The sequence below is a fragment of the Haliotis cracherodii genome, unplaced genomic scaffold (genome assembly GCF_022045235.1).
Source record: "Haliotis cracherodii isolate W230 unplaced genomic scaffold, xgHalCrac1.p SCAF_11, whole genome shotgun sequence".
NCBI lineage: Eukaryota > Metazoa > Mollusca > Gastropoda > Lepetellida > Haliotidae > Haliotis > Haliotis cracherodii.
In genome coordinates, this window is record NW_027266266.1 from 853,438 (window position 1) to 866,720 (window position 13,283).

The 13,283-nt window shown below is 38.8% G+C and overlaps 1 protein-coding gene across 1 annotated transcript in view; it reads right to left on the bottom strand.

Moving 5' to 3' along the window:
* LOC139455185 (uncharacterized) overlaps positions 1-12,361 on the bottom strand; it is a 121,170-nt gene extending 108,809 nt beyond the window's left edge. The window contains exons 1-2 of the mRNA XM_071236737.1: positions 11,738-12,361; positions 7,003-7,008 (exon numbers count right to left, since the gene is read on the bottom strand). Coding sequence (XP_071092838.1) covers positions 7,003-7,008; positions 11,738-12,361 — 630 coding nt within the window. The remainder of the gene's footprint in view (positions 1-7,002; positions 7,009-11,737) is intronic.
* Positions 12,362-13,283: the final 922 nt, after the last annotated feature.

The window sequence follows — 13,283 nt, forward strand, 5'->3', positions numbered from 1 at the left end:
TAAAAGGTGTTAAGGCCAATCATGATGCCCTTACGTTCACAGCCACTGCGGTCCAGAAAGTACAAGTCATTCTGTAAGATCTTTGATGTTACAATTAACCCAATTTTACTTAACGGTGAGGAAATATGGGGATTAAAACAATTTAATAAAATAGAAAAGGTTCACCTTTATGCATGCAAAAGAATCTGGTTGATGGAGAATGTAGTAAATTTCCTCTATTTATATATTCACATGTGTTGTTAGGTATTCACATAAAGTACTGGCTGAAACTCCTTAAAATGAATTCATCAAGATACCCTAAGAAATGTTACAACATGATGATGTCATACGATGTGAATGGAAAGACTAATTGGACAACTGAGGTGAAAACATTGTTATTCAATAGTGGTCTTGGAAATGTTTGGTATGATCAATGTGTACAACCTGAAAGTGTATTTACCAATTTTTTTCTACAGAGGCTAAAAGATATTCATCTGCAATCGTGGTCATTTTCGTTGAGAGTATCGAATCAATTTTGATATTGTAGATTTTTGAAAACTCATATGTACACAATATATGTATATGTTTTATGTAAATATAAAAAATACAGTAATTCATTAAACCTATTACACAGACGCACACACACACACACACACACACACACACACACACACACACACACACACACACACACACACACACACACACACACACACGTGAATAAACCATCTCTGATTGTGTTATATGTGTCCCCTATGTATGTTTATGTCCGAGTGTGTTTGTTGTTTTACGCCGCAATCTCCACGCTGTGTGAACGTGGCTTTTGATTTATATTAAGTTGAATAAAATGGATATATAGATATTTTATTCAGTATTTAAGGCCACATGGCACATTGTACAGTTGGGGGCGGTTGCTTAGCCTAGTGGTTAAAGCGCTCGCTCGCTCGTCACGCCGAAGACCCGGGTTCGATTCCCACCACAATATGTGGAGTCCATTTCTGGTGATCCCAGCCGTGATATTGCTGGAACTTTGCTAAAAGCGGCGTAAAATCATACTCAGTCACTCACTCATTGTACAGTTGACATTGTCAGTTTCATTTGTTATAGTCAAGTGACATACATGATATATCTGACATAAAACTGACAGAGAAATATGTTTAAACATGAATAAGGTGAGTGAGTGAGTGAGCGAGTAAGTGGGTGGGTGGTTAGGTGGGAGGGTGGGTGGTTGAGTGGGTGGTTGAGTGAGTGAGTGAGTGAGTACAGCTCTACTGCACAAGGGAATCGAATCCTTATCAAACGATCCAGTGATTGATACCAAGAGAAACGATTCACGCCGCCGGGGCACATCGATACGCCAACAACCCGATCAGTTCAATTCAGTCACGAGTTGCCTCACACAAATTACCCTGATGCATCGCCTATATACTACAATGCATATTTTCAAACTGACAATGGATACTATCACAATCCTTCCTTGACATTGAGAATGTCCACTTTGATCATTACCCTATGTCGGTCTACATTGTTTGGAGCTGCATTTTTCTTCACACTTAAAACGTCATGGATTTGTAGTTTTTTTGTAGTGTATTTGTTGTTTTTCACAGGAATGTATGCTGATGTCCGCATACATGTTCAACGATAATGTACATATTAACTTTTACAGAAAGGATAACCTTAGGTACAGTTATCGGATTCACTACAACACAAGTAGAGTTGTCCAGACACAACGGACAGACTAGGCGTCGACGGATAACAGATACAAAGTAATCAAATTGATTCAGGGCTAAACATATTTTTTAATGTTATATTATGAATTTGAGTTAACTAGAAACAAACCGATTAACTTGGACAATCGTTATTGCTAATGATTGATTAAGAAACTATATGTACATGTACGTAAACACCACAATCATCATGTAGTTCACGTTCACTCGACTAGGACACATTTACTGACCCTTATCAAGGAACAAAATATCACAGTGCAGATTTCAGACCTCCCAACATGCACTAGGGGAAGAATGCTCTTATATAGACTTGCTCATTATACAAAACGGTAGAACTACTATATACACCAATGGACCTATCATTTAGTACAGCAAGGAGCAGGGCTAACTGCAGACAGTGTTGAAAGGCTTGCGTCAGGAAGATGTACAGCAAGATCAATTTCCGTCTGTATAAACCAAGAGGTTATTCCAATCATCAGAGTCCTATGGCCCTCAGTAGATGCCAAATCTCCTGTCTGCCTGTCTCCTACATTTTGATAAAGTATTGGCAACAACTTGAATCACGTTCGACCGTTTATGAAAGGGTTTTACGTAGAGTCTCAATATTCTTGAAAATATTTGAAAAGCAAGAGCTGTTTATCCTGACGATCAACCATCCCGATCCTCTCTGCAGCCCCATGGCCACCGTCCGGTTTCTCTCTCACTCGCCCTTGAAGTGCATAATTGAAACGAGGCCGAATCTCCCTGCTGTGGACAGTGGGACAGCACAGACCAATATGGATATGCTAGAATAAATCGGAACCAATTCTTATGAATTAATTGCAAATATGAATGAAAATAGACCACCTTTAAGCTCGAATAAGAACGATAAATGTTTGAATACAATGAAAGTTAAGAACATTAATTAGCATTGATATATGCAAGTTAAAATCGTGATGTTAGGTATTAAAGTATTACAGATATATGTGCGATAAGTAGATCTGTTTGTTTAATCTCTTTATTTCTCTTTTTAAAATGCGTCATCTGCTCCAGTTATCTCTCTCAATAATCATCAACTGTGACAACTTTGCATGGTCCAGCGTCGTGGTCAGCACAGAGCCTATAAATGTACTCTGGCAACTTCAAACAGCACACTCTCTCCCCAGATCCGAGCAAATTCCGACCACTGAAAGAAATATAGACTTGCAAAATTGTTAGTTTAAATCAGAATTCTTGGATAATATAAATAATAAGAACAAATGTCCCTATAAAAGACTGGCATCCTCAGACTGGCCGCTTATCTTGACTTGCCTATTGTAAGGATTGAGTTACTACACATCCATGGACATTTCATTCAGTACAGCCTTGGAGCAGTGACCATAACATAATTGAAAGCAATTAAATCGCGAATGATTATCATAATTATATGTTTTACTTGATACAGTTGTTTTATTACATTACTTTACATAGTTCCTGTTTATCTTTGATGTTTAGAATATGGCAATTATAAAGAAATCTGATGCTTAGAGCTATAGTTTCCTCTACCACCAGACAGTTAGATTGTGAAATGTCCTATCATGAATAATCTTCAACAAAACAACAGCAGTTTGCTTTATAATTATTAAACCAGTACAAAACATGAGATATAGCTGATATTTCACGTGTCGAGTGAATTATTATGTTTCTCTCATTGAGTGACGGTAGGTGGGGGGTTGGGGTGGGGGTGGGGGTGTAGAAGGGGGGGTGGAGGGTCGGAGGGGGGGTGGGGTGGATGTATCACCTGTTCCCCTGTCACGAGATGAGAGAAACATGATATTTCACGAGATACATGGAATATCCTATTTATTATATACTTTTTGTGCAGTTGACTACCGGAAAATTAGACTAGATCATTACAAAGGTAAAACCTTAAAACGTAAATTCACCGGTTCACACACCCTTGTATTTGCGACTTAAAAAGTAGTTTCATGTTGCAAAATCTTAAAAAGTATGAACAAAAGAATCAAAAAAATATTTAGGGTCATGATAATTCTTTATCATATATTTCGATATGATTATATACAAAATCAACTTTAACAAAAAATATTCTTGAATACTAGGAGACCGCTGAGAGAAGCGAAAGAATATAGGCTGGTCAAGTAACAAAAATGGCGCTTTGCGAAACGAACAGTCACGATTGACGAGTTAAATGGGTGATTTGCAGTTCATATCGAAACATTTTCGAGAGAGTAATAAACGGCAAAAAGTGAATAACTCCCTAAATGACCATCCGTCAATATTTTGCCTTGTCAATGTGGAACTAACGTACAAAGGGAACGTTAACGGGCTAGTGTAGTCACTTACGACAAAGGGAGATAAATAAAGGGGAGGTACCTCTTGTATAACAATTGTTCCGTCAAAGTGTATTGTTCACTGCATTGAAATATCAAGTGTTATGTTATCTGCTGTGAAATATCAAGTGTTATGTTATCTGCTGTGAAATATCAAGCGTTATGTTCACTGCAATGGAAATATCACTTTTCTCAGAAAACTCAGTCTTTCATGCTGAACCATATAATAAAATGTTACTACACACCGTAAAATACGGTAGCACTGAAGGGACATGGAAAGGAGAAAACAATAATTGTATGTCATGAACACAAGAAACTAAAGTGTGCGCACTATATGGTATAATGTGCCAACGAAATGAAGAGACGTCATTATAAAAAACAAGTATATATCATATCGTGCGCACGATATACTATTCCGTGCGCGCGAAATGAAGAGACATGGTTAAAAAAATATGTTACATCCTGCGCACGAGATATTAAACCCTGCGCACGAACAAATACAAGCGATTTATTGAAAGCATAATGCCAGGACATTGCACTGCGAATAGTGTAGAGAAACATCCGGCCATGGCAATTCAGGAATGTTGTGCTGCCTCATAAGGTATGTTACAACATGTGAAAGCTGTGGGCGGACTGCAACATGACCTTACGTCCCTGCATTTGCACATAAAGTAGCGTACTCCAAGGACACCGTTGAGTATCACAAAAATGTTCTCCTGGATGCCGCAGACACTTGCACGACCATCGGAGCTGTCCAGATGAAACCTCAACTCATCTGTAAAAAGGGTATTTTCCCAGTGTTGTCGTTGAAGCCTCAGACGCTGCCCACAGCAAGCTGGGCGTGCCTGGCGGTGACGGGGAAGCAGCATTGAGCGTCTCACTAGACGTCAGGGCCAGATGTTGTGCTCCCTCAATTGGTTGCGTACGGTTCTGCAAATACTTGATCTCAAACCAAGAATTATCCAAATTGTCAAAACTGGCAGTTTGGTATCGATTCTGTATATGGTTGTCTTGTTTTCGTAACGTCACTCGTGTGTTGCCCTGTTGTAGATATAACGACTCCAAAGAAGTGATATTGCGTTTCGACGAACATTAAAAATCTCTGCCAACTTCATTTTGCGCCAATCCTAGTGTAGCATGCCACAGACGCAAAGACATTGGTGTTGAGATAGCCGTGGCATTGCGTGAGCGTTAAGTACAGTTAAACACAAATGTTTTAGGACCACCTGTTAGTTAAACAATTAGTGTGTGATAATCACATTCAAACCAAACACGCGTGTAACTAGCATGATTATGTATTGCAAGGTGATTTCTTTAAAATCAAAATATATGTATTCTTATTGAACTTTTTGAAAAAAGGATAGTTAATTTTTCCATTGGTTTATACACTATATACCTGCATATTGCTTTCTATTATCAATTTTGGAACACTATCCTTTTAGCCACTTTAAGCATGGATATCCTTTTAGACATAACACCAATACAGATATGAACATCTGTTCATGTATGTATTAGCGAAAACATATTCCGAGGTCGATATTCTACTGTAACCAGGAATAAACCCGCTATATAAGCACCTTAACGGTGTTATCTTTTGTTTGATCTCAATGTAACAGAAAGTGTCTAAATGATCATGAAGCTTGTGGACAACAAGCCGACGTACTGGACGCCAAACGCATTGGTAGACTTCTTACAAGGACTACATGTAACGTAACGTTATGTGCAACACATCAGCAGAACATGTTTGAGGTCGAGATATTAGTGTTACGCGCGCACGTTTTGTGACAGCGTGTGCACGATATACTTTACCCAATAATGTCAGTTCATTTCGTGAGCACAGTATAATATTTGGTATGCACATTTTAACACAATTATAATTATTTTTAATGCACACAATACTTCATCGTGCGCGCACTTCAGTATGTCGTGTGCATGATATACAATTATTGTTTTCTCCATTTCATGTCCACTCAGTGTTACAGCTTCTAATTTCCTGGCTCTTCGTTGGAAGGATGCCCAAGAATGGGATTGGTAATGAGCTCCAATATATGCCGATGTGAGAGCCTAAATGCATGATTAACAATAATGCTCTCGGTCAGTACATTTTGTCAAATGTTTGACGTATATTACCGGTAGGAATTGGAACATATTATTGGTACACGTCGAAAGCTTTTCATGGACAAAATGTCTTTTACGCTCGGCAATAGCGATCACTGCCATCACCGTGTTTGTTCCATAATGTTTCCGTGGTTTGCTGAGGTAATCAATTCGCATGTCTAGTAGGAATCGCGAAACTAGTCAGTTCTCCATGCGAAACTGACACCTAGCCTGTCTCCTAGTCTGTCTCACAGTCCCTGAACTATATTAAGTTCCCTTTCGCCCAGCCCGTTCTTTAAGACAAAAGTCTAAATGAAGCTAGTTTAGTTTTTAATCAGGTTCCGGGTCTGCTATCTGCACGAAAACTAACTCACTTAAGGGTATGGATTTCTGAGTAACTGTCAGGGCTGCTGGACCAACATCTTGACCAGGAATCTATTAACTATTTTAGCACAGAAAGCAAACGAAAGAAACTAGAGAGGCTAGAACCTATAGTCCTGTACCATGTGTGTGAAATATGTATGGGGCCTTGCATGCAGTCTATAATCTTCAATAGGCAAGCCTAGCTATATCTGCCTTTAATTTAAGACTGCTTATAGATATTATTTAGTAAATATTAGTATTTCATTGCCTTAATCGTGGTCTGGCTGGGGGTCCTAACTTATTCAAACACACATGGCAGCCTATGCTCCATCGTAACTATAATTAAGGCTTAATTCTAAAACACAAGTATTTCTTTTGCCTGGCCCGGTACAGTTTTTAGGTGTCAAATGATTGCAACTCCAGCTAGAGATGTCAGGAAATGTAACACCTTTCTTTGTAATGCTCTGGTCGCACGAACTGATAGGCCACATGTTAGCAAATGTAGTTCCATGAGTTTTGTACAACACACGTTTCTTTAAAGGACGACCTGATTGACTTTTTCACGTCCTCTTGTCGCTACACTGATGCAGTTATTACACATCATGTGTGTATAACAGTCTCTCGGTATAAAACCTAAAGGATATCTTCAAATTGAGACAGTTGCCGTTTTTTCTCTTCCATTGTAACGTATTCTTCTGTAAAGAGCTTTATCTCAATCCTTCCGACATATCATACAAAGTGATACTTTTGAAATTGAATCTGCCATCTCACTCGGGCTCCAGTGAGTAATACCATCCGGACGATCACTACACTGGAGCATGTGGGTTGTGGACGAGGTACCACGTGGTCAGGCCGTCTTACCTTATTAAGAATATGATCAACACTTTTAGAAGGTAAATGCATGCAAACAACCCAGGAGCTGGGCAGTATGGAACTAAGCATCCAGCTCACAATAAAACTGTCCAAGAGCTTAGGTTTTGCTCTCGGGTGGTAGCTCAGGGTGATGACGAAGACAAAACCCAGGGGTGAAGTTTAAGAAGACAAAAGACATGTTTATTGTTGCAGGTTGAAACAGGTCGAAATGGTACAAGTAATGGTAATCACCTGACAGAACGCACACGGGGACCGTGTGGCCAATATGTTCCTGGGTGCTGAGACCCGTTCTGTCAATTACACTCAGCCGGAAGTTGGACATCTGTAGCGACAAGAAGCGGGGTACGTCTAGAACTGGGTTAAACACCATAGGGAATTATATCTGACGCATGCAACTATGTGTTTCATTGACAAACAGTTCATGAGAGCAAAATCAGCTGCACTTCTTGTGTTTTTAGTGCGCCAATGGCAGTGCTACTGACTCGTTATCCGCCATTTGTAAAAGTGGTAATGCAGAACTAAAGCGGAATACAATTTCTTCTTTTTATACAGGTCGCTAATGAATAAGTGTAAATTCCTTTACAATGGTCGTGTTGCTTATTATCTGTATTTATTACCCATTGCCATGTTTAATTTGCCACGATATCTGTCCCAAATGTATTATTTGATTGTCTATCATATCATAACCTTCGTGACATGTTTAATAATAGAGTAAAGTTTCTGTTTAATTTCTTGGCTACTTCTGAAAACAGTGTTTGCCTTTAAAATAGCAACAGCCAAATGGAAATAAAGATGTTATGCCACCCATTGGTGGGGATATAAGTGTTATAATTCTAGTTCTGTAAAGTGGATATAAAACCTCCGGGATGTTTGTGTTATGCTATTTTTCAAGAGTTATAAGAGTTGGACATATTTCTTCTGATACGCAGGAGGCAAATATATAGGAGTATACACTGATGACATTGTACAATAGGCGAGGATGTTCACAATATATAAGTGGGAGGGTATGTAAAGTAATGTAATTATAATAATTATTTTGAATATTACTGCGAGTGTCATTTAACATCAAACAAAGAACATGATACTCAACATGTCAGAGTTTCTAAGTCCCAATACCTCACAGCCCTCTGGCAACTGATGTGTGTATTTTAGTTTGTGTAATATATTATTATAACTATCATGTTAAATTTTAGTGGTAACAACTATTCAAAATCTCCCCATTTCTGTACATTATCAGAAAAACTATTTTTTATTCATGGTAGGGGTACATGTAATTGCTTCAAGGTATAGCAGATGAAGGATGTGAGAGAATTTGTGCCACATCTATGTAGTCTAACTTAAAAGATATAAGAAACAAATTACATGTAGACATATTTGAGTAGAAATAGTTGAAAAAGATTTCTTCAATATTCCATTAATTCACCCACCACCTTATTCTTTTTCTCATGTTGTTAAGGAAAATATAGCATAAGTCATACCTGGTATTACAAAATATCCTTCCTAGTCAGCATTAAAATAACTGGGAAACTCATTGAACCATTCCTGGTAGTGATATGTAATCACCGTATTGGAAAAGAAACCGAATATTCTCAAACTGTTACAGCTTCTGGTTTCATTGCTCATCAGTAAGGATTGGGATAGGTGACGATTTCAAATATATGCCTATGTGAGATTCGAAACGTACTGATTAACAATGATGGTCGCAGTCAGTACATTTTGCCAAAAGTTTGACATGTACTACCTTTATGAATTGGAACGTATTATTGGTACATCCATGATTTTGATGCAAAACATGTTTCTTATGCTCGGCAACAGTGAGGGCTGACATTAGTATAGTTGTACCATAATGTGTCCTTGGTTTGGTTTGCATGTGTTTGTGATGGGTGACATCGGTGTGGCAGGATACGCTCACCAGTAAAAGGCATGCACCACTTCGGGCTTTCATCCGACATGAGTCCGATAGCCGTGATATAACTGAAATACTGTTCAAAGTGTGTTCCACTCACTCACCACAGTCCTCAAACTATGTTTTGTTTATTGTCTCACGCCGCACTCAGCAATATCCTGGCTGTAAATAATCGGTTCTGGGCCAGACAATCCAGTAATTGACATCATCGGTATCGATCCACACAATTGGGACACTTTTTTGACGCTCACCAATTAATCAATTTTGATACTTTGTGGCGCTAGACTTTACATTGAAGTCTTGCTTTGGGGTGCACCAGAACAGGTGCTCGAGGTATTACAGGGTCTCAGACTTAATTGAGGTAAAAAACATGAGCGACAACCTTGTGGTATTTCTGTGCAATGAGGAAGAGTTAACTTAATAAACCTTGATGGGTTCCAGGTTGTAACTGGGATTATTTCACTCACAAAGATTTTTATGCCAAATAAGACACACATAATAAGGTTAATAGTTTCAAGACATTGTCAGTGAAACATTTAATGCTTTTATAATATAATATTATATAGTATGGATTCATATCCTGCACTCGTTGAAAAGATTAATATTGTTGATGGATTTTGATTACAACAAATAGATGAAATTAAACAGCAACTGGAGAAAGAGCGTGATTCTCGAATTGAGTTGTATAAAAAGTTTCACAGAGCTGTGAATGCTCTTGATAGAGTTGACACTGCAGTTTTAGTAGCTAAAAAGGGTCTTGGTGTAGATGGCGTTGGTTTATTATCAACTGGGTGCTGGCTGAAGCAAAGTTAAATACATGTAGCGTTGACAACAGCACTAGCTGATGGTAAGATATCTGAGGACGACTTTCATTTAGTGTTGATAGAACTCACCAAATACAACACAATGAAGCAAGAGATTCAACTAAATACTCGTAAGACCGGTGGCATTAGTGAAGATGAGAAAAACAAGTTTATTGAACAAGCACTCCTAGCATTCAAAGCCAAAGCCAGAGAATAATTTGTGTCCTCGATATAGGATGCATCTTGTTAAATATTGGTGCCATGTATCTAATGATCGTCATCACATCATTAATAAAACTTAAGACCCCCATGTGAGCATTGTAAGGGCCTGGACCTGGCCTAGATTGTGGTGGTCCAGTAACCCCGTTATCTTTACTACTCCCTCTACAACCTCTACATCGACATCAGCGTGTCCCTCTACTACATCTACATCAGCGGGACCCTCTACCACATCTACATCAGCGTGACCCTCTACAACATCTGCATCAGCGTGACCCTCTACTACATCTACATCAGTGTGACCCTCTACTACATCTACATCAGCGTGACCCTCTACTACATCTACATCAGGGTGACCCTCTACTACATATACATCAGTGTGACCCTCTACTACATCTACATCAGTGTGACCCTCTACTACATCTAAATCAGCGTGACCCTCTACTACATCTACATCAGCGGGACCCTCTACTACATCTACATCTTCGGGACCCTCTTTTACATCTACATCAGCGGGACCCTCTACAACATCTACATCAGTGTGACCCTCTACTACATCTAAATCAGCGTGACCCTCTACTACATCTACATCAGTGTGACCCTCTACTACATCTACATCAGCGGGACCCTCTTACTACATCTACATCAGCGGGACCCTCTACTACATCTAAATCAGCGTGACCCTCTACTACATCTACATCAGCGTGACTCTCAAATACATCGACATCAGCGTGACCCTCTACAACATCTGCATCTACGTCTGCGTGACCCTCTACTACATCTACATCAGCATGACTCTCCACTACATCTACATCAGTGTAACCACTCACTACATCTTCATCAGCGTGATCTTCTACTACATCCAAATCTACAAGAGAGCAGAGATATCTAATATAGCATGCATGAAAAATTAAAAGGACATTAATAAACTTTTTCATCAAATGAAAAGTCGAGACCTACCCGGATCATGAAAAAACATCAATTTTCCACTGATACAAGTATGGTAGACATGTATGTAAGTAATATACGCCAGAATAATGCCAGGTGTTACGGAATGTTGTAGTTATTTTCCAACACTTCAATAGTTTTGTTATTTGATATCTTTCTGGTTACAAATGGAAACATGTCTTTCAGAAGGGAACAAGGAATTCTTGCCCTACATTTCAATGGCACATTTTCTTCCCGTTCGTGATCATACGAATTCGACACACACACATCAATCTTGTAATGCAGATCCAGCACTTTGCGGGTGTTCCTTGGAGCGGGCAGCATCATGCCCATGAAGGGTCGTGTTATCAAGGGAAACACGTCACTCTTCTTGTATATCTTTTCCTGAATTTTACAATCTTGTATGTATGAATGGTGTTCGGAGTAAAAAAATATATCGAGGAATGGATATTTCCAGCTCATGCCACCAGCCATGAGAGAATTTGCGTGATACAATTTCCAGCTTGTTTTCACTGAAGTGTTAACTTCATACTCTGGTGGGAGGGACTGCAGGAATGTCAACAATGCAGGTTTGTCACTCTCCCTCACAATGATGTCCACGTCATCGTCCCAGGGAATAATGCCGTGATGGGAGTAGGAACCCAGTAAAGCTCCTGCATAGATAAAGTAGGTGATGTTAGAGGGCACACCTTCACCGAAGGTTTTAATGAGGTCCCTAAATTTCTCTCTTTCTTCCCGTGATAACCTTTCAAAAAATAGATCTTTTGCTCGTCTCTCTGTCTCCATATAATTACTGGCTCCGTTACTTTCCCTGCTGACCCAACACCCATCCTTTCCTCGTTTAATGTTTTGGAGTCTTGGAGCATTTCTTGTATTTCCTGTAACGAGATTTTGCTTTTTGTACTTTACACTATTTTTTGTGTTTTCTGGTCTGGAAGCATCTCTAGTGACATTTCTTGTCAAATCTTTTGTAACAATTCTCGCTTTATACTCTGCATTATCGTGATTATTTTCTGATGCAATTTGTGAAGTCATTGTCAAATCCATTCTGAAATCCCTCTTGAGTTTACAATAAGAGAGGTATGTACTGCCTAAGCATAGGAATGCTAAACAGATGAGACACTTCTTGGATCGCATGGTGATGTTCTGTAAAATAAAAACAAAAAAACATTGACAAACTTAATTAAGTGTGATTATTAATTCTATATACACCTGTCTCCAGCATAATTAATTACGTTTGATACCAATACAGGTCGAGCTTGACATGAATTATATGCCTATCGCCAGCACCAGGATGAATTCATACACAAGCACATGTCGGTAGGTTGTTCGGATTTGGTTATAAATATATCACCAGCAATGTATGTTGCAATAAAACAAAGTTCATCATTTTACTAACCTCTTTAGTTTGCTAGCGATAAAGATCGATAAAGAAGATTAATACTTTTCGAAATTACCAACTCCTAAAACATCCCACTATCAGCACCATCAGACCACCAGAAAACAAATCAATACAAAGTGAAAACTAAACTGAAACCACAAGGAGGCCAAAGCGTCTCAGTCTCATCGCGACAATGGCACCCAAAGTACAAGTAGTTACCTTCTCCAACACATAACCAGCAGAATGTTTTCGTTTTATGGTGCTGGGTGATGAGACAAGGATCTATCAATATGATATGCAAGAATTCATTGAATTGACGCAAACTTCAAAGGGTTTAAGGCAACTAGATGAAAAGAGAAACTTGTTGACACCTTCATTTGGCACAACAAAGGTATAATTCACGTCGAGTAAAAACTGTTAGAAGTGAGTAATTGTGACACCGTATTGAAGAGATTGCACGAGTGTGTCAAATAAAGTGACAAAACCATTTCCATGTCCAACATGAATCTCTGCAGAAACCTGTGATTATAACATCCATTTTAAATGCCCTGCATTACAACAATCATACATTCAGGTAGTCTGTATAATTATCCAATATCATTGTGAATAAGTAAATGTCTTACCTTGTACGACACTGTTTGATACACTCCATGAAATATTTTCATGAAATGGAACTAG